A 27397-nucleotide genomic window follows, 5' to 3' on the forward strand; every position below is an offset into this window, starting at 1 on the left:
ATGAAGTCTGTGGGAAAAAAACCCGCTCATTGGAATCCTTGTGAATGTCAATTGATTGTACGGAATTTGCATGGGAATCCATTCGGGCCGAGCCAAAAGTGCACCATCGATCAGATGAATAAAAGGCCGCTATGCTGGTCCGCCAGCCTCGCAAAGGTTAAGGTGAAAATTCATTTGCTTGTTTGTCGGTTCAATCCTGCTATAAGGACTTGCAAATAATTCAAATGGGAAAAGTGAATGTGACTTTCATCGCCTGTTTATTTATTCCCCCAGCCCCCTCTTCACGGGATTTTGTGATCTATTGGCTTCGCGGTTGTGATTGCTGAATAAGAATGGTTACAAAAGGGAACTTTGGGCATGATTCAACCACCTCAGCGCTGATGGGTTCAAGTGCATTTGGTTTTGAATTAACGTTGAGTTTGTGATTGGAAACTTTGTTTGGCATGAGTTAGCACTGCTGTGTCACAGCAAAAGCATTTTCATGGGAGTTCGGGTTCCACGCATCACACTTGAGCTTCTATGCGATGTTTCCATGCTGGCTTTGTCACGATATGCAAAGTGGTGGTGTCACGGTTTGCGAGGTGGTGATGGCGGATGCGGATCCCAAAAAGCAGGCAGGAGGAAGCAGGAGGTTGTTTGACAAATTGTATTAAAATAAAGGTCAGCAGGAACAAAATGTAAAAAATCAAAATCATCTGAACGGAAAAAACGCAAAGTATCAAAAGAAGACCAAAAGTAAAAGTCCGCCAAGGTTAAACAAACACATGCACAGCATGCAGCAAACATGCAGCAAACAATGAACCGACACCGGATGGTCGTGCCGGGTGTCCTTTTAAGTGTCAGTGATTAAAACGACCAGCACCTGCTAGGCTGCAGGCAGGGCTGACAGCGCCCCCCGTTGGTCGCCAAACAGATCATGACAGGTGGAGGTGGTGGTCCCCCAAAAAAGGTAGGTAGGAGGGAGGAGCAGGGTGTATTTGACAAATTGTATGAAATAGTCAGCAGGAACAAAATCTCAAACAACAAAGTCATCAGAACAAAAAGGTCCAAAGTAGCAAACAAAACCATAAATAAAACAGGATGAAACAAACCTAACAGGGTGAAACAAACAATGACCCGACCCTGAATCCCTGAATGGTCATACAGGGAGTACTGCCACTGATTAAAACGACCCACACTTGTGCAGCTGCAGGCGGGGCTCTACGGTGCCACCTGTTGGCCGCAAACCAAAATGTGGCAGGCTTATGGTTTCTATCTATCCATCCATTATCAGATTCGTTTGTCCTCACGATGGTCGTAGACATGCCCGAGCCAGTGCCAGCTGACTTTGAGCAGTAGGCACAGGGAACACGGTGACTTTGGCCTTTGGCCTTTTGGCCATGTAGCTCTTCAAATATTTTATTTTGGATATTTGCAAATGGTTATTGCATTACAGTAAATGCCTTACTGAAAATGCTCCTGAATTCTAGTAATGTCACGCACGTTATATTCATTCTCATCCAGTCATTTTGAACCCTTCATTTACTTGTAGTTATGTTGACTGTATTTTCCTCGGCCACAGGCACCCAGTCGCTCCTGAATCGTCTTGAGTATACACACGAGGAAGAAGAGAAAGTGTGTGTGTTTGTGTATGCGTGCGTGTGTGTTGGGGGGCTAAAACGAAAGCACTCAAAAGTCAAGGTCCATCCATGTAGTTATTGTATGAGATGGTTCCTGTCAACGATGACAGTTTGAAACACTTGACCCACAAAAATGAATTCTTTGCCAGGGCCAAGTGACAGCTTTGAGTAATTCATTCTTTTGAAATGTTGAGGCAGATGGAGAGGGAATGTAAGGAGAGGGGGAGTGACACGGAATTTGATAGAGCGAGACAAGAGGGACGGCGAGCGAAGGCAGGAATAAAAATGAGCCAAACAAAGAGAATTTATACATGCAAGGACAACAAGGAAGGATTTATGTCGCGAGAAGTACTCATTTGGCCATAAATAACAACTTCTGGCTTGCTGTAGGTCACCGACTCTCCATAGGACCTTTCACTCAATCAAATATTGTGTATTTATTTTTTGAAATATTTGTATGGATTTATAAAAGTAGGTAACACGAATTATAACAATAAATATTTAATGAATGATTCAGTTTTCATCACCGTGATCACAAAATGCCATTGACTGAAAATGTTAAGCAAACAAAGACATGACCTGAATAGGAAAAGGCAACAACAGCATGAAAATTATATTGATTAGAAAATTGTGTGACTTTCTAAATGAAAAACGTTTTCAAAAAAGGGGGAAGGATATAGTAAGGCAGACTTAGGTGCAGGCAATGTACTGTACTGGGTGTACTGTACCTTTATTCGTCGCGCAGTGGAGAAATTTACATTTCAATGTGGGTTCAATTGCCTCCATTTATACAGTAAAGTCTCGTTATATCGATATTCAAGGGAGTCCGAAAAAATATCAATATAACGGGGACTATCGATATATCCGACCCTGTTTGCATGTAATTTTCTCCGTGCGTGTATAGAAATAGTATCGATATAACCGGGACTATCGATATATCGATATAACGAGACTTTACTGTATTTGAAAAAGAAGCAACTTCTCTTGACCTGTACCGCAAAGGTCAAAGCAAGACGTTATAAAGGTGAAGGACTTCTTTGGGGGTGCTGATTGGATTTAAGAATAGATCCGTGTGTATCTCAAAGAGTGTTTGATGACTAGCTCATTTGAATCTGTATTATGGGAAATGCTACTACTACTGCTTTGAATAAACTCAATATAAACAGATCGGGGTCCATTTTCAGGAGAATCAAACACAGATCCGGCGGAACTAAAATACGTTGCGTAATTCTAAATTAAGAAAAAAGGAGTGTCAGCGCAGAGCTTCGATGTGTAACTGTCGCGGCTTGGAATTGAAGCGGATTGACGTGGGACAGGAGATGTGAGACAATCTCTTTTCGCCGATGGATGCTACAGCTTTGTGTTTGCTTTCAACATTTAGCTTGTAGCGGATGTGCACATTTCACCATGACATCCATGATCCACTGGTGAAAAGGAGGCTTTGATCTTCTCTTTCATCTAAAACTGCTTAATACAACAAAGAGGGTGCAGGAAGTAACTTTACAGCAGAGTAACTTTACAGCAACTCCTGTATTTTCTCTACTTCTTTCTTTCCTTTCCTCTTCCTTTCATCACTTTGCTGCTGTTAAATGTAAATTTCTCCACTGTGAGCCTAATAAAGGCTATTGTATTATATATTAGGGGAATTTTCAAATTAAGTTTTTCAATGCAATTATTCAAGCCGAGCATTTAAAATTCACTTTTTAGTGGCATGTAATGCAGCCCATCACACACATTTAAAAGTGGACCCAAATCAAGCCTCATATCAATCAAGCCAGCCATACTATCGGCAACCATTCATCACAAGGCCCCGGAGCAACACTAATGGCGGATTATGTGTTAAAAACCAAAAAAACACACATCTACTGTTGCATTTTTCACAGGTAAAGTGGCGGGAAGCAACCAGCTATAGAATGCCGGTGCAGCAACAGGCAAGCACACGCCCACCTGCGCACCCCATTAGCAATGTTGAAATGTTTTTTTTTTAACATATTTTGCTTTGATAAACATTGCATCGTAGTTTTAAAGTGTAAAATATAATTCATGTAATAAAGTGTTAGTCCTGTACTCAAACATCATAGAGTACATGGGGAAAGTTGGTAATATTGCACACTGTCCATGTTTTTATGTTGCTGTTGTGTTGATTATTTTGCTTTGTGTTGACTATTATGTGAGGCGCTTTGTTACAGCTGCAGGTGTTGTGAAAGCGCTATATAAATTAGGATGTATTGTATTGTCTTGTATTGTCTATCTATATACATACTCACATTAGTGGTGCGTGTTTGTGTTACTTCTGGGTTGAGTGAACGCTGGCGTGAATGGTTGCCGCTGCTGACCCGCAGAAAACAAAATCTCATTCCGTGACTGTAAAGTTTCCTTGAGATTTTTGAAAGGCGCTTGTAAAAAAATGTATTATTATTATTAAAATATGCAACTGCGAACAATAACTGTCATTCCATTTAAAATAAACGAAAAAAAAGCATGAAAACAGCTGTGAGGATGAACAGATTTGAAAATGGATGGATGAATAGATGTTAAAAAAACCAGACCACAATGATCCCAAGGAACAGTTAATATTGTGACATCGCTAATTGAAAATATTTCCTGTATATTTTTTCACTCGTTTAAAAAATGGGTGGAAAGAGATAGATGAAGGGAGCTTGAAACTAATCCCTCATTCTTCAAGTGGTCGACAATGTAACTGAAATTGAAAGAATCCGCAATGAATCACGTAACGAAGCAAGTTTGTCCTCTCATTTTTCTGACAAGCACCGTTACAAACTCACTTAGCGCAGTGTACAGAGCAGTAATTTTGTCTTCCTTCAAATATGTTCACTCAGAGGTCACCCAAACTCCAACGACACTGACAATTATTCACATTGTGCACTGCGGAATACTTCATTTAAGAGAATAAAAGAAAAAGGAAATTAAATAACCCTTGGTTATGAAAACAAGCTACGTATGCTGAAAGACTGACGGACAGCTTTTATTAAAGGACTGACTTCTCTTTGAGGTCATCACAATCTACTTGTGTGATGTCCATGAAAACTTTTGAATGCTAATAGCTCGACAGGCAGCATGCGAAGACAAGATCGGCAGGGGGGAGAAAAAAAGCCTTTGAGTGCGTCGCCGTCCTTCAGATGGCTGATGGCTGCACGGTCCGCTTTGTTGAAATTAGCAGAACTTGGCAGCGATCAACATCCTCAAATAGCGACATCTCTAATGCTCTGTGTTCTTTGCAGCTCTTGAACTTAAAACACAACACGGGGAAAAAGGAGACAGACACAGCAGCGACTGAAGCCATAACTTTTAGCAAAGAAAATTCATCAAAGTTAAGAGCTTAAAATACAAAACAGGTTTGCCAATGGAAAAAAAAATAGCTGTCAGGGGTGAACTTGTAACCTTTTGAAAAACAGCTTATCATGACAGACAACCACCGGGAAAAAGAACACAAATAAAAGTATCTTTAGATATGATGGAAATAAATGATGCAAGACATATGTGAAGAGCGGGAAAAATATGACTATAAGTATATTTTTTTCCATCATTTGTTCTGAGAATTACGAAATATTTAAAATGTTAAAAAAGTAATTTGTGGTACTTTGTATTTGAATGTAGGCAAGTCTAAACATTTCTTCGGGCGGGATTCCAGAGAGGCACTTCTCAATTTACGAGCGCTCCAATTGACGAAGTTTTAGTTGTGTCCCGTTGCTTGCTTCCGTCTTGGCCTAGCAAGCCACAATTTCAATTGTGCGTGTGTGTGTGAGTGTGTGTGTGTGTGTGTGTGTGTGTGTGTGTGTGTGTGTGTGTGTGTGTGTGTGTGTGTGTGTGCGTGCGTGCGTGTGTGTGTGTGTGTGTGTGTGTGTGTGTGTGTGTGTGTGTGTGTGTGTGTGTGTGTGTGTGTGTGTGTGTGTGTGTGTGTGTGTGTGTGTGTGTGTGTGTGTGTGTGTGTGTGTGTGTGTGTGTGTGTGTGTTCCTTCTCCAATAATAAGACGAATAGTGATTGTTTACTGAATACGTCTGTGTAAGCTCTCAGTCGTACAGGAGTGAGTGGTCCATCGATGAAAAGGTTTCTTCAGCCGTCATCTGTACTTATGGTACATAGATGGTTTGAAAGGGGGGTAAAAGAAGCGATTTTCATAAAACAACTAAATCCTTCATTAAACCGGTTTTGTGGAGTGAGGTTCAATTTGGATCGTTCATACAATAGCCTGCTTCGGCAACATAGGATTAGTAATGCTGATGAGGTGATACCGGTGGAAGTGGGGCAATCAGGCCAGTCGTTAGTCAGAGCAGCAATAGGAACAATCAGTGGAGTTGCAGGGAGTAGTCCTCTGCTCCCCCCAACCTGAGAGCAGGGACCTATCATAGCAGAGTCCGGCACCGCCATGTCTGGACAGTAGGGATATATATAGGGCCTAAACTACCAGTAAGACTTTAGTTTGCTGACAAAGGATAGGATTTCTTGGATAAGAAGCGAAACGTCCGACACCTTCAAAGAAGTACTGATGACGGCTGAAGAAACCTTTTCATCTATGTTCATTGAATAGTATCTCCCCCCTCCACCAACACCCTCCCCGAGTTTCAACTGTAAAGAACACAAAACAGCAGTGGTGGGCCGTCAGGGCCTGTAAGGCTGCTCGCCTAAAAATATCTGAATCACAGACTGATGTTAATTATATTTTGTCCATGAATTCTTATTAAATAATTCTAAATTGTCTTTCAGCTTCCTATCATTGCTTTTACCTTGTTGCGCTGCTTCCAGATGTGTTTTCGTATTTAGGTATTTAAGCAATCACATTTCAGCCATCATTTGTTACCAAGGTCAGAAATCTATCTGCCCACCTTCTGGATCAGTTCTGCGGGCGCTGGACATAAAACTCAATGTCGATGAAACTGTTGCTTTAGCCATCGAGTTGGCAACCCAAGGCCTCCTGGAAGCCGCAAACTATGATTAGCTGGTAATAAGAATGGCAAGTCACTAACCAATAATGATATCACTAGCGGCTAGTGATAAGAGCATACTGGCCAGAGCTAGCACACTGTATCTGTAGCAAGCTCCATATGCATATTGATTTAATAGCAGTTTCGACAACCCACAGAGGCTAAAGAAGGTGAAGAAATGGCTTTGGTTGGAGATTTACCATTTTAAAGATTGACTTTTCAAGAATAGATGGACATCATTAAGGTTAGACACCTGCAAAGCCAGCAAAAATAGCATATAATATTGCAATTGTATAAGGTTATTATGAATCCACACATTCATAGTAAACATTTGAACAGTTTAATGACAGTATTTCTTCAGTTTCTTCAAGTCACAAGATATTTCCTGGACAATGTCATCCTCTAGTGGACGTGTCGTAAATCACACCACACTCGCAGCTGTGGATTCATTCAGACGTAGCATTACTGAAGGCCGAGGGATGACATGCACGGCCTGCCAATGCAAAACACTACTGTGGTAGAAGGGAATGTAAGGTCTAATGTAGAAAATGAAACGTTACATGATTGAATCATAAAGAGGTGAACAAGGTGAATCAAATATTTCTCAGCTCATTTGAAATGTGCATATTAGCCAACCAGTTTTGAAATCGGAATATGCGGTGATTACACATTGTCTGGAACACAGGTCAAACCCAGCCACTGTTAATTTGGACGGCACACACATTTCTATGCACTTGAATTTTTAATAACTTTATATTATTTCCTGCGGCATGACTAAAATTCTAATGAGACGAAATATTGTTTTATATCTATCAGTGGCGAGGCTGATCGGTTTTTAGCCACAAGCCAACTGACGGTATCACCACATTTATTGACTCTGAATTGGACTCGCTGGCTTGTTAAATCAAGACCTTCTCGTACAATATTGCAATCTTCAAATTAAAGTTTGTTTCAAGTTTTTGCTCCTCGTGTTGCAGCATTTTCTTAATTAATACCAGAAGAATTATGTCAAACAATTATCTGATGTGACTCAGAAGCTTTGTTCATAACTGTACTGTACTTTCATGCAAAGCGAGTGTGTTTTAGTGTTGTATTCAAATAACCTTTTTTTTTTGTTACTGGTAGTTTTATTTCGAAGGTTTCCTGACCCACTCAGCTTTTTTCATGTTACAGGGAATGAATTTCAAGGAATAAGAAGACACGATGAGTGTCAGGGTGACAAAACACCATGACCAACCGTAGATTTGTCACCACATACGGGGAGTTTCCGCGAAAAACAAGGAATTACTGTCATAAGCGCTATATGAATCAATATGTATTTTATTGTATTGTATATAAAGCAATCAATTCCCGTGGTGTCTCGATGACATAAATCAATCCTAGATTACCTCGATAATTGGCCTTCTTATGACACTCAATCACATTTCTCTGCATTATAAATTTAATTGAGATACAAAAAAAGCTTAATGGGTGACATTTAAATGTGTGCGTGTGTGTGTGTGTGTGTGTGTGTGTGTGTGTGTGTGTGTGTGTGTGTGTGTGTGTGTGTGTGTGTGTGTGCGTGCGTGTGTGTGCGTGTCTGTGTTCAAAATCGATTAAAGCGCATCGTATAAATTACTTGCCATCAATATAGCTCCACCATCTTTTCAATTAAAAAATAATCTATAATGCACCGTCATTATTCTTTGAGTGACCCACAATGTCAGTTGTTTGATTATGCGGGTCTGTGAATTTGGTCTGACAAACATGTGGGAGGACATGATTACCTTTTCATAGACCACATCTCATTTTAAAAAATGTAATTTATGTCCAAATGCATACTAATTTATATCCAAATGCAAGTACTTTTTGGTGCCAACATGCACAAAGGATGAATGTTTCTAATTGCTGGCTGATCCTAAATTGGATTGAGGAATGAGTGTCCTTTGGTGAGAAAATACAAAGTTTTCGGTCAGGAAAATTAATGTATGTGCTTTTATTATGATGTGATACGGTTATCAATTCAATTTATTCGGTTTTTAGTTCTGACAACAGCGCATTCAAAATTCTTACAAAAGTTGAATTGTTTCGTCTGTGTGGATTTTCATATAAATGAATGTGTGCTAAATTGCATCATAAAGAGGTGGCTGGAACACGGCATGTATCATTTCGCTTGTCATGATATATGTGTTTTCATAGGCTGAAAAATGTTCAGAGGCTGAGTCTTTAGTTGACTGATTTTTTCCCTTGAACGTTCAGGAGACACTACATTGACTTGTTGTAGCATGACAGGAAGTCAAGAAGGTTTTTAAAGATTTTTAACACAACGTCGAGTCGGCCTTGATTGGTAAGAAACGAGTTGCCAAATGCTGTGCAAATATTTTTAACACGTGAGATAAATGCTTCTTTGACACTTACCTCAAGCTCTAAAAGCAAAAGTCTAGAAGATGTTTCTTTGTCCGGTCTGAATTTGGCTCATAAGTGCCCAAGTTTAGTTTTTATTTTTGTTCCTCATAATGAACACAAAGTGTTGTGTGCATCCTTATATCCGTGATGCTATAATGTGCATGGTTGGCCTTTTTAATCTGACAATGGTGTCACCATGCTAATTTCTTTTGAGGGAGGGGGGTTAATAACACCACTCACAACAAGCATGGTATTACAAGTGCAGGACAGTAATTTCATCTGTTCTGTAGGTCATGCATATCAGCATATTTGACGATAAAGATGACTTTGACTCGATTTATTCAGTGTTTTTCCTCTTCTTTATTGTTGCCTGCTCCTGTCAGCCTTGTTTTCTTCTGTGTTGGCCATCTCTCTGTATACTTCAATCAAATAGCCATACAGATACTTGTGTTGGGGAAAAAGACTCAGGCCAAAGTAGGAGTACTGATTCAACTCTAATACTCAAGTAAAAACAAAATTATAAAAACAGAGGAGTACTGAAGTGTAAATGTAAGAGAATTTTCGAGTCAGTGAAATAACAGTTTTGATAACGTTCAAATGCATGAAATATTATCGTATTTTTTTTCCTTTGGAATAATTTTTTTGGGTGAAAAGTCTGATTCATTTTTTTTACCTTTGCGTCTCCTTCTCGGTCTGTGGCTTTGTCAGTCCTCATTATGACCCGCATTTGATTTGGATTTTGTAAATGTCCCTGATAAAATTGACTCTTTTGCTCAATGCCCAAACCGGCAAACTTCTCCAGAGCCCACAGGCTAAAATTCCTTGCCCCATTCCCTCTACTCACCAAGGTTTTCATGGAGGGTTTCACGTGAAATCACGTGACGCCAATTATTCGCAAACGGAATATTTTGACATGACACACATGCTTGCGAAAACTGCTGCATAATTGCTGTGCCATCACAGACCTCCAATTTCATCCAAAGAGGGGATCTTTTCCGTTGCATGAGAGACGTTTCACCTTCTACTGGCACACATGGCCACATGTAGCAAGTCTCTAAATGTCAGGGCCAGTGTCATCAAAGGACCAGCAGTCCTCTCAGCCGACCTTATGAGAAGTTGATAAAGAGCATACAAACACACAGTATGAGGATTATACCAAGTCAGACCAAAATGTTACCACGCAATAAAGGCATCATACCGATTAAACAATTCTTTTATATCACAGTCCATGATACAAAAGCAACATGCTTGCCGTTTTTTGTTGTTGTTTTTTTATTTATTTATGGACATGATTCTTTAGACCAGTCCACAAGCAAAAAAAAAAAGATATGGATTGGATTGGATTGGATTGGATTTGCCTTTATTAGTCTCACAGTGGAGAAATTATAATGGAGAAATATGGACCAGGTTTTCAACATCTTGTGAAAGAGGGAGGCTGCGTAGGGCTATGTGAGCTGAATAAATGCAGTTTTACAGAGTTGTGATCATGTGTAGGTGGATATAAGGCCCTTATCCTCTCTCTCTATGGTGATGAGAAACTGTGAAAGACAGCCCAGTGGACCCAGACTGGAGAGAGTCTGCGCTCCTTATTGGCTGTCTACTGTATATATATATATATATATATATATATATATATATATATATATATATATATATATATATATATATATATATATATATATATGAAATACATGTTGAAAGTCTTTTAGATATTGATGAAGTGACCACATGTGATTTAACAGAAATGTGGGGCCTCAGGGATTTGCATTCTTATAGTCACCAACTGATTCACAAACTAAGTAAAGTTTGAGTCCAATTGAGAGGCTTTTAATACCTGAGTACAAATCATCTGGTCTTTTGGACCAATCTCCTGGGCTTCATCTCATTTGTCTTATTTATCCTCAGTTTTTTTGTTGAAGCAGAAGATCAAGGACTGCTTGACATGATTTTCTCTGTGTACCAGATACTGGAAAGCTGACATCAATCTGTCTTAAAGCCCTTCACTGTCAACAGAATCAAACTGTGGAAATTGTTGCAGCGTGGCATTCGGTGGAACCTTGCAAATATTTAGTTCCTTACATGGCAGAATGAACGGCCACTGACAGGACTTATGTTTCTCCACCCTTCTCAGGGCTCGTGATTTACAATGACTAAATAGATTGGCACTCCCTCAGTGCTATTTATGGTTCATCAAAATGGTTTCGTAATGTTTTACTTCCTCAGGGCCGAGACGCATTACTGACATCGATGGGGAAATTACATTTTAATCAAGATGTTTTTCCGGAGAACTTAATATCATCTTTCTGCCAAATGATTATTTTGGTAAAACCTGGTTTTCATGTATGCACCCAATGTCCAGAGTTTTTTTTTTTTTTTTAATCGAACTGGTTTGGAGGAGGAGCCGTGGACCACACAGCGCAGATTTAATGACAGGCACAGGTGTCCATTTCAGTGAAAACAAGAATATGAGACAAGAAAGAGAGCAGAAAAAAACAGATTAAATCTCCCATCATTTTCATTATTTTTTTTTCCAAATACAGTAGTCTCGTTATATCGATATCAGTTATATCGATAGTACTGCTTATTACGATACTATTTCTATGAACGCAAGGCGAAAATTTACATGCCGCAAGATCGGATATATTGATAGTCCGGTTATATCGATATTTTTTCCGACTCCAGAGAATATCGATATAACGAGACTTTACTGTACTACATCATGAAATTAGAGGAAAATCTTAGTAACGAAAGATACTATTTAACATCCTAAAAACACCCACAAACCAGCAAAGGGCTTGCTTAGAATAGGAATGGCTTTTGCTTTCTTTTTATTCAACTCCAAGGAACATTCGTCTTATGGCCAAAACAAAAAGATAAATAATTGTATTAACGATATGGACAGCACATTTAAAATGTCATCACAGAAGCATTGACTAATTATACATATCTCTTGGAATATTGTAAAATTCCAGTTAAAACTTATTTTATTTACAAAGTGGAAAAAAAACTAAGCACAAAATAGTCATACAAATAAACGAATAATTTAAAGGACAACCGACATCTCTGGACAAGTTGTATCCATAATTTGTAAAATGGCTTCAATGACTTCTACTGAGCGTATTTTACAAAGATTCCACCGCATATAGCTATATTTTACGTTTCAAGACTCGGAATAATCCGGAAGTCTTGTTGTTGAGTTGGTGACGAGTCCGTACGTTACGTCACTGAAGGAACACCCCTGACCGAAAGAAGACACATTGTAGCAGTCCTTTGATTACATCAATGTATTTTGCTGAAAATGTCGTGTGGGACCGCAAAGAGGCAGAAGAGGGCGAAAAAGCTCCATGTCAGGAATTAATCAGCCTGTGGAAACGGGCTGATTAATTCCTTACACGGCTTTATCACCATTTTCTGCCTTTTTTGGGTGCGACATTTCCCACCCCTGATGCCTCAACATGACACAGAATAAATTCTTTAATTGATTGCAAACATGTATGCTTTCTTCTTCAGAACTATTTGAATCATATTCATAACTGGATGAGTAATAAGAAAGCATATTCTCCAAATCTGAAGCCATTGTTTTGATTCTCGAGCAAGGCAAGACGTCTTGCCGTGTCACCACGAACATGGGGGCGGGATCTTATGAAACTGGACACTTCCGGTTTCAAATTGAAGTACAGTGAGACCTCAACTTACGAACTTAATTGGTTCCCAGACAGAGTGTGTAAGGCGAAAAGTGTGTATCTCAAAAAAACAATTCCCATAGGAAACCATTAAAATGGGAATAATCAGTTCCCGGGTATTAAACTAAATAAGCCTAAAAAACTACACACAACATACCTTATTCTGTGCATAATAAATGTGCTATTGTATTGTAATGAAAGAAATACACTGCATTGTATCATAAAGTCACTTTATTTACATTTGTGATGGTCATTTATGGCTTGATGGAATGGCGTTGGAGGTCGAAGGTCAAAGGTCAAAGACGCATTACATGAGGGCTGTAATTAAAGAAATAAACTGTGCTGTAAAATAAAGTTTTATTTACCTTTTTGATGGTCGTTGATGGCTTATGGAAGGAGAGTCACCTTCCATAAGGACTGTAGGTAACTTCTGGTGCTGTTCGGTCGTGTGCTTCAGCCGAAGATCACTCCGCCAGCCGTGGTGGGTGTGTATTATGAAAATAGTGCTTGTGTGTATTATAAAAATAGTGCTTATTGTAAGGTTTAATTTTCATAAATTTGACGTTTGTAAGACAAAACGTTTGTAAATTGAGGTCTCACTGTACTTTTTAGACACTTTAAGTCATTTTTATTGGTGTTTTACATTTGACTAAATGTATCATACTGCCTGTTTTTGGTATTTTAGATGCTATAAAACGTTTTTCTGATGTCAGTTAGGAAACAAAAAAAGTGACGTCGGTTGTCCTTTAACTCGTAACTTGGTGTTTACTAACCACGAGCTGTTGAATCTGCAAAGAAAAACAACTGTTTGGGATTTGGCCATTTATGCAAAACTACTGCTCTCCTTTGGTGAAAGTGGGAACAGCATGTTGGTAATTGCTCCTTTCCCAGTACAAGCCATGATAAAAATTGATGATAATGATAATATTAAAACATTTCATTTACTATCACCTTTCAAAACTCTCAAAGACACTTTACAGTACAGATCACATTTTGTGGGCTTCCTGTTTCGAATCCCCACAGGTCATGGCGTTAAAAATAGATAAGAAATGATACATCAAGACATCTTTGGGGGCCGGGAATTAGCTATTTAGCCAGGGTTGTTCATGGGTTTGCCACATGAACACATTTTGGTTTTGATGCGTTATTAAAAAGACGAATAAACGAATCTTGAAACCGTTTATTTTGCGCGGTAATGCTGGAAACAAGTAATTTCTCTTCAACAGCAATAGTGTCGCATGCTTGGGTTTAAAATATCGCCAGCAGAGAGCAGCGTAGATTTTTACATGGGATTTGTTCTAAAAAATGCATCATATCCAATACTGTACATATAAATTGGTATACACTGGTAGAGGTTATTCATCACCTTGAAAATGAATTAAGTCTCAATGTGTCTGACTTTCCGTATTCTTGCTGATGACTGTACTTAGAGGGCATATTTAGTATTTGTATAATAATAATAATAATAAATAATAATAATAATAATAATAATAATAATAATAATAATAATAATAATAATAATTACTAACTTTCATTTATCTGCGCCTTTCAAAGCACACTGTGCTCAAAATGGATTGTTTTATGGTATGCATTTTTCCTGTGCTCTAGTTGGAGCTCTGCATGATGTAAAATACGTGTAGTCACTCGTTAATATGAGTAACAGGTGACCCCAGTGTGATCTCAAACCGGAAGATGGGAAACTGGAAGGTGCTGAGAGAGGGATACGCTCTCAGTGCGCCGAAAAGGTCAGGCTAATTACTTCCATTTTCATTTTATCACTTCTTCCCACTGATAACCTAATCACAGCAATATAATATAATTATTCTTTGCTAGCTTTCAGGGATCAACATCAACTAAATTGTAATTTATTATTGTTGTTGCTTTTGTCGCGAATAACCAAGATATTTTGGGTAAACGTGTCAATGTAAAAACATTTAAGAAATGTAACAGAGTTGCGGTGGAATAGTTGTTCGAAATAAAAATGAGGGCACTCACATGCACCAATGAATTAAAATGTTGGATTACAAGTGGAAAGGAAGTCATTGTGCTTTAGGCGATACAGTAACTTTGCTGGATTGCAACATGATCCTAAAGAACATCTAATGACGGAAGCTAAAAATGAATCAGCTGTTTGCACATTTCTTATTTGGAAATCTTTCTCTGGTGTCATTAGCTACAAGTCATACAATTTATGGATTAGTGGACTAATTAACCTTGTAAGACAGCCACTAAATTGATTATCCTCTGAAGCTATTGGAAAGGGTTTCAGCGTGTAATAGTCCAGACTTAGCATTTCCTCAGGCACTGACAATTTGTTTGTATCATATCCTGAAGAGAAAAAAACTTCAGAGGTTGCCGTTGTACAATTTCTCCTATTTTCTCTATGCCTGCGTGGAATCTCGACAAGTATGTGACAAGAGATGAAATCTTTTGCCCTAAAGCTGAAAGACCCAAATCAATTCTGAGCGCCATTAGACATACGAGTTGGTGTAAAAAAGAATGAGTTCATTTTTGTCTTGAGTCTTCGTGGTCAGTGTACAGGAGTTTCCATGGCAACGGTTTCTACCACATTCTTTAAGCCTGTGGAACTTGCATGGAAATGAAACAAAAGGATCACATCGATAGACACTGTGGCGAGTCTTTTTTCGAAGGCGCGCGGTTCTGTAGGATTGATGTCGTCAGGTACAAACACGCCGAAATAGCTCAGTAGGGACAGCGTTAGACTGAAGATCTAAAGGTCCCTGGTTCGATCCCGGGTTTCGGCATTTTGAAAATGGTTCTTCTTCTTTTCCTTTCGGCTTTTCCCTTCAAAGGGTCGCCACAGCAAATCAGTGTCCTCCATCTTGAGAGGTTTGATCAGCTAAATGGACCTAAAAATCAAAAACGCAACAAACTGACCTTTATTCATTAAATATCACTAATATGTAGAAAACAACAAGATGGACCACATATTGGAAGTAATGAATTTGAAATTCTCTCATTCGACCATAAAAGTTTCCCAAAACAATTGGAGAAAATGTGTTACCGTATTTTCCGGTGTATAAGGTGCACCCTCAATGAATGGTGTATTTTCAAACTTTTTCCATATATAAGGTGCACCGGACTATGAGGCGCAACTCCAATAAATAAAAAAGGTTTTCCAAATAGAATATATAAATAGATAAAAGTTTTCCAAATGTAAGGCTCACCACATTATAAGGCTCTACTGTAGAGGCTGGGGTTATGCACGACTTCTTCCACAGGGGAGTCGGTGACTGCTGAACGTACTGGCGAGACCTGGACACAATATGACTTCACAAATAAGGCTGCATATACCTGCATATAAGGGTCATCTGTTTAAGAAAATCAAGGCTATTGAGTGCACCTTATACACTGGAAAAATGCTGTATGTGGCTCTAATTTCACAAGGTATCTTTCGCGTAGATCAGGGGTCGGGAACCTATGGCTCGCGAGCCATATATGGCTCTTTTGATGATTGCATATGGCGCGCCGATAAATATTACATATTATAATACATATTTTCGTTTTTTGGGGCTGCAGTTGGCGGAAAGCACAATTTTGATTGGAGGACACTGACCTAGAATGGCCGAAAGCGCCATGTTGATTGGATGAGTTTTATCGGCGAGCCATATGCAATCATCAAAAGCCATATATGGCTCGCGAGCCATAGGTTCCCGACCCCTGTTCTACATCAACGAAGAATGGTGCACCGATGTCACAATGCTCGACGCACACTGCAGCCCTGGCTTGGAATCGCTGTCTCTCAACTGCAAGCCCTTCTTTATTCTCATCGCCGTGTACAACGCGCCACAAGCTAATGCTAACGTGTGTATACAAACGCTAGCAGACCATGTAAACATACTCTAACTAAAATATCCAGAGTCACCCCTGATCATTTTGGGCGATTTTAATCAAACACGTCTAAACCGTTTACTTCCCAAATATAAGCAGCATATTGACTGTTTCACCAGAGAAGAAAACATTCAAGATGACTGTTACACAGCACTTAAAGGGGCATACCGATCTGTTGCGCATGCAGCATTGGGTCTTTCTGACCTCTATTTAATCCACTTAATTCCCACACACAGACAGAAACTCAGATGTGTAAAACTGGTAGTCAAGACTGTTAAGAAATGGACTAATGAAGCAAAGTTAGCTCTACAAGAATGCTTAGACTGCACTGATTGGAGCGTCTTTGACACTTCAACGTGCACGTTGGATGAATACACAGAAACTCTAACATCATACATTAGTTTCTTTGAGGACATGTGTGTACCATGGTTCAAACTCAGGCAGCTTAGGAAAGAGAAAGAGTCCGCATTTAGAAGCGGCGATCGAGCAGTTTACAAACTCGCCCGAAACAGACTGACAAAGGAAATTAACATCGCAAAGAGAAGTTATGCGGAGAGGCTTAACAAACAGTTCTCCGCTAACGATTCTGCATCGGTGTGGAATGGCCTGAAAGCAATAACAAATTATCGTTTACCTTCCCCCCAAGCAGTGTACAACAATGGTCTGGCTGATGAGCTAAATACATTCTTTTGCCGATTTGAAAAGGACACTCCCATTTCCCTCGTCCCTCCACCATTACCAGAAACTACCGTATCTCCGCCCTCTGCCCTACAGATCCACGAACTGGACGTGAGATGGCTCTGCAAGTAGCAGAAGATCAAGAAAGCTGCGAGACCTGACAGAGTGTCCCCCTCCTGCCTGAAAGTCTGCGCTGGCCAGCTGGCTCTGGTCTTCACACGAATCTTCAACAGATCCCTGGAGCAGTGTGAAGTCCCATCCTGCTTCAAACAGTCTACTATCGTCCCAGTTCCAAAGAAACCAGCACCCTCGGGATTGAACGACTATAGACCTGTCGCTCTGACGTCTGTGGTCATGAAGTCCTTTGAACGCCTCGTGCTGAACCACGTAAAGAACATCACCGGACCTCTGCTAGATCCTTTTCAGTTTGCCTACTGGGCAAACAGGTCTGTGGTGGATGCAGTCAACATCGGACTGCACCACATCCTCGACCACCTTGACAACACAGGAACCTACGCAAGGATCCTGTTTGTGGACTACAGCTCTGCGTTCAATACCATCCCATAACTCATCATCCCCAAACTTCTCCAGCTTGGTGTGTCCCCTACGATCTGCCAGTGGACCCTCAGCTTCCTGACAGGACGGACACAACAGGTCAGAATGGGAAATATATCATCCTCAACACGAACCACGAGCACTGGAGCCCCGCAGGGATGCGTCCTCTCTCCATTGCTCTTCTCTCTACACGTACGACTGCACCTCAACGCACCCAGCTGTCAAATTCATAAAGTTCGCAGACGACACCACGGTCATCGGTCTCATCAAAGACGGTGGCGAGTCTGCGTCCCGACAACAAGTGGAGCAGCTGGAGCTCTGGTGCAGCCGTCACAACTTAGAGCGGAACACGCTCAAGACAGTAGAGATGATCGTGGACTTCAGAAAATATCCATCACCACAGCTACGCCTCACACTATCCAGCTGCCTCGGGTCAACCGTTGAGACCTTGAAGTTCCTGGGAATCACAGTCTCCCAGGACATGAAGTGGGAGGTCAACACCAACTCTGTCTTGAGAAAGGCCCAACAGAGAATGTACTTCCTGAGGCTGCTAAAGAAGCATGGCCTGCCACAGGAGGTGCTGCAACATTTCTAGACGGCTGTCATCGAATCCATCCTGTGTTCTTCCATCACCGTTTGGTTCGGGGCCGCCACAAAAATGGACAAAATCCGACTTCAACGCACAATGCAAGAATCCAAACTAGGGTGTGGAAAATCCTACTGGACCCTCCGCACCCTGCCCACCACCTTTTCCAGCTACTCCCCTCAGGCAGGCGCTACCGATCCATGCGCACCAAATCCAGCAGACATTTAAACAGCTTCTTCCCCCAAGCCATTAACTCTTTGAACTCTTTCAACAGTAGCCCAAATGGAACTGTATAGTGCCACTTAGCAATTTGTTGATGATGATACTAGTGCAGCGTGTTCTACCAGAAACACATTCCTTGTGCGTTCTACATACTTGGCAATAAAGATGATTCTGATTCTGACTATTAGAAGTACCAACAACTAAGCGGAGGCTCTGATGGTATTGTGCATTTTCCGTTGCTGAAATGACCCCCCCACTAAACTTTCAGCAAGCGCTCTTACTGCTCAGCTTTAAAACCCGCCTCAAAACTAATTTCTATTCTTTGGCAATTGACTCAGCAAGATTCAGACTTGATCTTAGTTTTACAGCTTGGTGCTTTCTATCATCTTTGTCACTGATTTATTGCTTCATTGTTGTGTATATGAGAGTTGCTCCATTTACAGCACATGGTATGGAGTGTTGGCTGTTCTATAAATACAGTTGAGTTAAGTTTTCCAAGTCCATATCCAAACCAAGGGACGTGTTATTTGATGAAAGGAAAAAGTGGGAACACACTCCATAACTAATCTAATCTAATTCAAAAAGTGCTTGAAAAGTACGCGGCAGGTCATGAACAAGGATCTGTGGGCTGTACTTGCCAGGCGTTTGAGTTGTCAGTGTGACAGGCAAGACAAAGCAGGTACTTAATGCCAAGCTTTCTTGAGTGCTAAACCGAACTGTGTAACTCTCAAAAGATAGCGGCAAAATATACGAGGAAAGTTGAGATTGAGCGGCCCCTGCATGTTGTCTTTTCTTGACTTTCTGCCAAGCTAACTCAATCTTTTCTGCATGAATGATTGTAACATGAAAGCGAGTTCAGCCAAGTCAATTTTATTTTATTGCGCCAATGCACAACACACCTTTACACACTGCTCATGTCAAGAACCGCACTCATTGTACCATACATATGTACTGTATATAAGACCAATTTAAACCCAAATGAGCAAACACTTGGGTGGGGTAGTGAAAAAGATCGAGAAAAAATAAAGGGGGGCTTTGTGACATTAGCGATGCCCCACTTTCGATCTATGGCAGCATGACCATGATTACTCCAAGGTTGTCGGATGATTGCCATTTATTGTTGTATTTGTTTATATTTTCAGCAGACATTTAAACAGCTTCTTCCCCCAAGCCATTAACTCTTTGAACTCTTTGAACTCTTTCAACAGTACCCAAAATGGAACTGTATAGCGCCACTTAGCAGTTTTTTTTGACGACGATACTAGTGCAGCGTGTTCTACCGGAAACAAATTCCCTGTGTGTTCTACATACTTGGCAATAAAGATGATTCTCATTCTGATTCTGATATTTTTATACTTACATGTCTGTCACGTTTTGGTTTGCGAGTGGTACTGTAGGGCCCCGCCTGCAGCTGCACAGGTGTTGATATATCAGTGGCAGTTAAAAGGACTCCCGGCACGACCATTCGGTGTTTGTTTCACCGTGTCAGGTTTGTTTCGTCTCGTCATGTTTTAGTCATGGTTTTGTTTGCTATTTTGGACCTTTCTATTCTGATGACTTTGTTGTTTGAGATTTTGTCCCTGCTGACTTTATTTAATACAATTTGTCAAATACAAATACAAATCCCTCCTGCCTGCTTTTTTGGGGTCCACCATCACCACTATTTTGCAAATTGTGACAATGTCTGTCTTTTTTATGCAGTTCAGTTTCAGCTAAGCCCCTTTCATAAGTCTCACGTACACTTTACAGTCACGGTTTAATGTAAATTTACGTTTTGTAGCCTCACATATGTTGTTAGCTTCTTTTGAATCGTTCTTCTAGTCTTAGGTTCTGTGCATCTATTTTGGAAAATGACATGCAATTGCACGACTTTGTAACGCTTGCGAAAGTCCGGAACAAAGAAGCAGGCTTCTGATTGGCTGCCGAGCCGAGTATGCAAATTTCAACTGCAGGTAGTCTATGTTTGTGTGCTCGGCGACGGTACACGTGTTTTGTTAGCGCGTGAAGGCGAGAGCGTCAGTGAGGAGTTTGTTGAGCGCGCGGTCAGGACAAACCATCTATGATTTGGCGGAATTTAACACAAGTAGGTATTATTGAGCTTGAATATTTCGTTGTGTAATAATATATTTTGAATGTTGAAAGTGATTCCATTTTTCAATAAATGTTGATTTCTTTAACTTTGCCCCTCCAATGAAAACCTATTAAAAACAGACGCAATCTTGATAAATCACAGTGCATATGTTATTTTAATCTATTTCCATTTCCTCCTCCAAGTATCTGCGAAATAGTATGGAAACGCCATATTCCTTGAGACAAATTTACCTGATCAGGGATATCTTTCACATTTGAAAGACAGTTAATAAATTGGGGTCTTACTGTGCTATGAGGTTTGTACACACTACATTTAAAGGACAACCGGCACCATTTTTTTTGTGTTTCCCACTGACATCAGAAAAACGTTTTATAGCATCTAAAATACCCAAAACAGGCAGGCTGATATTTTTAGTTAAATGAAAAACAGCAATAAAAATGACTTCAAAATGAATCCGGAAATGGCCAGTTTCAGAAGGTCCCACCCCCTTGTTCGTGACGTCACGCCAAGACGTCTTGCCTTGCCCGAGAATCAAAACAATGGCTTCAGATTCGGAGAAGATGTTTTCTTGTTCTTCTGAAGAGGAAAGCATAAATGTTTGCAATTGATTCTAGGAGTCCTCCCATATCAATTCGAGCCGTCAAGGACAGAAATGTAGCACCCAGAAAAAGCAGAAGATTGCGCCCAAGCTCCGTTGGAAATGAGCTGATTTGTCAGCTGGGAATTTGTGTCAGCGAATATCAAATAGTTGTCTTGGTGCAACACACAACGATTCACCATGGCGTTATTTATGTGTTTTCCTTCTAATTTCACCATCAACACGGATCAACACAAAGTTTTCAGACCAAACAAAGTACCCAAAATGCATTGTATGTTGCTTTCTCGGTCAGGGGCGGTCCAAACGTGACGTCACATGGGGATCGTCATCAACTCGAAAATAAGACTTCATGAATATTCAGCGCAAGTCTTAAACCGTAAACTATAGCTATATGCTGTGGAATTTTACGCTCAGTCGAAGTCATTTGAAGTGATTTTATAAATTATGGACATAACTTGTTCGGAGTATTTCCGGCCCAAACACTCCCTCCAAATGCTCCTGGCCCGGCCCCTCTGTCAAATTTTAGAACCCAATGCGGCCCGCGAGTCAAAAAGTTTGCTCACCCCTGCCATAGAGCATATTTGAAAATTAATCTGACTTGACATGAGTAGCCAAATTTACCCTGAGGCACCCCGAACTCCAAATAATCTCATGGTTGATTGGCATGCAATAAGACTTCATTGAAGTTTGATTTAGGTTAGTTCCTGGGTGTATTATGAGTGTGTATGCAAAATTGGTACATGTGTGCATTTTATTCCAAAAAGCAAGGGTTGTGGAGGATATGAAGAAGAATCAGACGTTTCTTTACTGAAAACAGAATGATTTTTTTTTTCATTTTTCAGTTTACATTTGATCAAGAGGTCTAAGAATTCTGCAGTCACGTGAAAACTGCCTAAAAATCCGAGAAAACATGTTTTCCTTGGATGCGGGGTGTAGGGCAGGGGGTGCTTTGAAGTGAAGTGAAGGTAGTACCAATGTACCCGCAGTGTAGTGTAGAACAATAAAAAGATGTGTAGTGATTCAGTCTCATGCTTCATAATATTTACTTCGCTCTGAAATATTGATTAAAACTTAATCACCATTTGCATGTGTCAAGCATGCTTTTGATGCATTTTGAAAAATTACTGTATGGAGACAATTCTTGGCTTGTTGGAGAAAAATGACAGGTAGATTCACATAAAAGGCTTAAAACGACTATAAAATATTATTAAAAATATGGAGGGGGATGCACACATCTCCAGTAAAAAAAACCGTGACAGAATATTCGACCATCCTTCGTAATTCAGCACTTTTGAATCACGTGAAGCACCCACCCTACTGACCCCCCCCCCCCACCCCGCACGCATCCCCTATTCCTTGTCACACGTTTACACCAACAATGCACTGCGCTTCTGTGCCTGCTTGTACGCTGACACGTCGTCGCAAAACAACGGCTGGGAAATGAGAAGCGATTCGTTTTGCTCATGCTTGGCAGCCTCATGTACGGCAACAGCCAAGCCAGTCGGACGTGCCTCATGGGGGATAGGGTGGATTTTCTGACCACCATGACTGACTGGCGATAAAAGATACGGTTTTTTGTGTGTTTTTGAGGAGGTTCAGGCGGAGAGGGAATCATGCCGATCCGGAGGGGTCACGTGGCGCCACATAATACATTTCTCGGAGTAATCATTCGTAAATTCGAAGGACAGAGTGAGTATAGTACCTGTACCTATGTGACTTGTGCTGTGTTGCATGCTGCGTCCCTAAATTTAATTTCACAATAACAAAGCATGAGTCTCATTGATATTCGATTTTATTGTCGTCCAAGGACAAGGACCTCCTGTCATTGGTACACGTGCAAGATTTTTTTTTCTCATTTTTTTTTAAATATACATTTATAAATTAATTTAAATTCTACCTGTATGAAGAGTCATTCCTTCTTAGTAAGCCTGGCAAGTATTGTTTTTTCCCCCCATTCATTTATTAAGACAGCTTCCATCTGCTGTGATTTGCTGCTGCTTATTGGAAAATACGTACTCATTCTTTTAATAAAAAAATTCAGAGCGACAAACGGCAGTGTTTACTCCCTGAAGCCACCTGACCAAGGAAAGTGAAGGAAATTCCCTCTGAATAAATTCAGCTTGTCCAATTTTGCCACCTGATATGGGAGATGAACCCAAGTGCACCTCACGAAGCACCTAGTTTGCTGTGTGATGCAAGTTTCAGTTTCCAAGTCTTCAAAACAAGTGAAGTACTGTAATAATATAATCTTATTTGGATTCTATTTTACAATGACATGTCCTTGTTTTTCGGTGTCAGAACACCTATCATTTTCTGCAATGCCAACATTGATTTTCAATCCAAAAACTTGAAGGCATTGGGCTCTGCTTCATGTAACAAAGAATGTACAGAAAGTGCTTAAGAATGAATGACTCTCTGTGTCTTTAAGAATGAATGACTCTCTGTGTCTTTGGTATGTCATATTGTCTTTGTGTTGTCATATTATTTGTTATTGAGTTTTTTTTGTTCTTTTGACTTCAAGACGACGCTGCGAGAGTGGCTGCCTTTCCAGCAGCTCATGTATTTTGTTTTTCTACTTTCATTCCATTCGTCACTTTGCTGCTGTGAAATGTAAATTTCTCCACTGTGAGACTAATAAAGGCAAATTCATCCATCCAATCCATCCATGTTCATAGTTGGACAACGCATTTGTTTTGACAACACACCCAACTAACAATTTCCCTCACATTTTGTTGACAGATAAGAAATTTATTATCGCCAACGCTTGCGTGCAAAATTGCGCCATCATCTACTGCAACGACGGATTCTGCGAGATGACCGGTTTCTCCAGACCAGATGTCATGCAGAAGTCATGCATGTGTGACTTTCTGCACGGTCAGTCCACAAGCCGCTATGCTATCACCCAAGTAGCACAGGCGCTCCTGGGCTCAGAGGAACGTAAGGTGGAAATTATGTACCAACGAAAAGATGGTGAGTGACCTTGACTGACTTTATGTTAAGGTTAAAATATTATGTGGCGCTTCATTTTATTTGTCTACGTGTTCTTCTTATGTACCCAATCTCAATTCATTTATCTCCCTTATGAGAAATGTATTTGATTGCAGAAGTGACAGGAAATCAAAAATGTACAAGGTTCACAAGAAGAAGAAGAAACCTTTGAAAGCTCTCAAGGACACTTTTTAGTCACAGACAAGCATAGGTACTATAATAAATAAAATACAATCACAAATAGAATGCAATAAATAAAATACAATTATAAATACAAACAACAGAGAGAGCTACACAGAAAATTTTAAACAGGTGGGTTTTGAAATGGGACTTGAAGGTGGGAAGAGAATCGATATTACGAATGTTGAGGAGGAAGTTAGTTCCAAAGTTTGGGGGCAGAGCAGCTGAAGGCTCTGTCACCCATCGTGCTGAGACGGGCAAGGAGGGGCACACAGAGGCGGAGGGAGGTAGAGGATCTGAGGGAACGACAGGGAATAGAAATTTGAAGGAGGTTAGATAGGTATGGGAGGGCAAGGTTATGGATAGCTTTAAAGTTGATTCTATATTTGACTGGGAGCCAATGGAGCTCTTGGAGGACGGGGGTGATGTGGTGAAAGGATGAGGTTCTGGTGATGATCCGGGCTGAAGAATTCTGGACGAGTTAAAGTTTGTGGAGAAGTTTCTGAGGGACACCAGAGAGAAGTGAATTACAATAGTCAATCCGGGAGGTGACAAGACTATGAACGAGGATAGCAGTGGTGTGAGGAGTGAGAGACGGGCGAAGACGATTGATATTGCGTAGGTGGAAATACGCAGACCGGGATAAGTTATTTATGGGAGTGGAACGATAGTGTGCTGTCAAGAATGACACCTAGGCTTTTTACTTGATGGGAGAGAGAAACGGTCGAATTGTCAAGAGTGAGAGAGAAACTGTTAGCTTTGCTCAAGGGGGATTTGGTACCAACGAAGAGAATTACAGTTTTTTCACTGTTAAGTTTGACGAAGTTATGGGTAACCCAGGATTTAATTTCAGAGAGGCGGAGTGAAAGGGAAGAAGGTGGAAGAGATGTGTCGGGTTTGCTGGAGAGATAGTGCTGGGTGTCATCCGGATAGCAGTGAAATTGGATACCAAATTTGTGGAGAATATTGCCAAGGGGAAGAGGGTAGGTGATAAAGAGGAGCGGTCCCAGGACAGAGCCTTGGGGCACACCAGAAGATACAGGAGAGCACTGTGAAGTGAAGGAGTTAATTTGGATGAACTGAGAGCGGCCAGAGAGATGATAGTGGAACCAGCGTAGGGGCGTGTCGGTGATCCCTATGGAGGAAAGTCTGTCAAGTTGCGAGTTATTTTGGGAAAAAATGCCGCAAATTAAGTCAACTTCTGACTTTTGTTTACTTGCCTACTCAAACTTGGTACAAAATACTATTGTTAAAGTGATGGTGTAGAGTTGGACTTTTTGTTGGGTTACAAAAGGTTTTTGATGACCTTAATGTTTCATGTGCTGAAATATCTTCAATGAAAAATGAATATGCAAATACAGTAAAGTCTCGTTATATCGATATCGGATATATCGATAGTCCCGGTTATATCGATACTATTTCTATGCACGCACGGAGAAAATTACATGCAAACAGGGTCGGATATATCGATAGTCCCGGTTATATCGAAATTTTTTCGGACTCCCTTGAATATCGATATAACGAGACTTTACTGTACCTAAACTGTTTGACATCTTCGACTAATTAAGCTTTGAAATTCACTTGGCTCAGTTTGTGGCTTTTCCTGCCACTATACTTTCATGTTATGTTGAGCGATTCAAAGTCCTTCTTTGGTTGCGGATACTTGAAGTAGGGTTGTCATTGTAGGTGTGTGATGCTAGATAGCCTAGCGAATCTCTTATAATTATTCCATTTTACACCCACATCTTCAGAATCAGAATCAGAAATCCTTTAATCTTGAGCATCATTTTCTCTGCTTCTTTCATAACAGCCAATACAAAAGCACAGGAGAAAAAATGCAGCCTGTTACACCAAGAAACATACAAGATATCGGTCCTTCAATGAATTAGCATCAGCTTTGTAGATTACGCCCAGAACAAGTATAAGGTGCATCCCCAATGAATTGTGTATTTTCAAGCTTGCTTACAAAATACGGTGCACCAGACTATGAGGCGCACTTTCAATGAATGAAAAAAGTTTTCCAAATATAATATATAAATAGATAAACGTTTCCAAATATAAGGCACACCACATTATAAGGCGCTACAGTAGAGACTGGGGTTACGCACAGCTTCTTCTACAGGTGGCTGCATGACAGTACTGTCCAGACCTGTTGTGGCTCAATATTACTTCACATATAAGGCGCATCTGTGTATAAGGCGCAGGGTCATTTTTTGTAGAAAATTAAGGCTTTCGGTGTGCCTTATACAGCAGAAAATTTTACCATCATCATGCTTTTTTTGTTTCCTCAGTAGAAGAGATATTGAATCATATGTCAGATTATTCCTATAGCTGGACACTTTTTGTGTCAGAGGCTATGAGAAGTATTTCAAGGGCCAAATACTTGTCTCATGGTTGTAAGTGTTGGCTGTCTTGTACGTACTAGAACACTTCATAGCTTCTGTATATCTGAGGAATGTCAAGCATGTGCCACATATAAATCCGGTATCAGGACGGATTAGCTCTTTAGTGTATTATCGCTTTACACATGCAGTTGCAATGCGACGTGAACCAAACACATGTATACAGAGTGACCTGCCTTTCATGTTGATAACTGCCTGAGATGATGGCAGTACACGACAGTTACGTCAACGACCGATCAACATTGAAAAAAACAGCACTGCATGCAGTGGTCATGAAACGTCAGGCTTTGTCCATCTCAGTCACAACACAGATAGTCTGACGAAACTAATATCACCCAAACAATTCTGGTTTGATGTTTGTAAAGCAAATTGGCGAATGGAATCTCCTTGCATTAATCAGAGTCCAAAATGCCGAATGAGGAGAAGAACGCTCTTAATTCTTGACCATGGTAGTTTATGATTTACGCAGTGGTGTTGCACAGCCCGCCACTGGATTTACGCATATCATGTCAAATCTGCGACAAGTAAGCATGCACCACTGAATAAGGATGCCCCTGTTACCTAAAAAGATATTTAAGATTTGCAAAATAGAGTCATGATGTTTCACAGGACA

General features: G+C 40.4%; 1 protein-coding gene and 1 non-coding gene across 7 annotated transcripts in view; both read left to right on the forward strand.

Annotated features, from left to right (window-relative positions):
* The first annotated feature begins 15323 nt into the window (after positions 1-15323).
* On the forward strand, positions 15324-15396 carry trnaf-gaa (transfer RNA phenylalanine (anticodon GAA)). The gene has a single exon. It is a non-coding gene; the product is annotated as a tRNA-Phe (tRNA).
* Positions 15397-22585: 7189 nt separating this feature from the next.
* Positions 22586-27397, forward strand: part of LOC148903155 (voltage-gated inwardly rectifying potassium channel KCNH7-like) — a 28292-nt gene continuing 23480 nt past the window's right edge. For all 6 annotated transcript variants that reach the window (XR_016115059.1, XM_088997216.1, XM_088997207.1 and 3 more), the window contains exons 1-2: positions 22586-22903; positions 23954-24184. Coding sequence is in view for 5 of the 6 variants with exons in the window: in XM_088997216.1 (XP_088853342.1) it covers positions 22828-22903; positions 23954-24184 (307 nt within the window). In the remaining variant the exon portion in view is untranslated. The remainder of the gene's footprint in view (positions 22904-23953; positions 24185-27397) is intronic.

The sequence above is a fragment of the Hippocampus bargibanti genome, linkage group LG01 (genome assembly GCF_051943395.1).
Source record: "Hippocampus bargibanti isolate YZ-2025 linkage group LG01, ASM5194339v1, whole genome shotgun sequence".
Classification (NCBI taxonomy): domain Eukaryota; kingdom Metazoa; phylum Chordata; class Actinopteri; order Syngnathiformes; family Syngnathidae; genus Hippocampus; species Hippocampus bargibanti.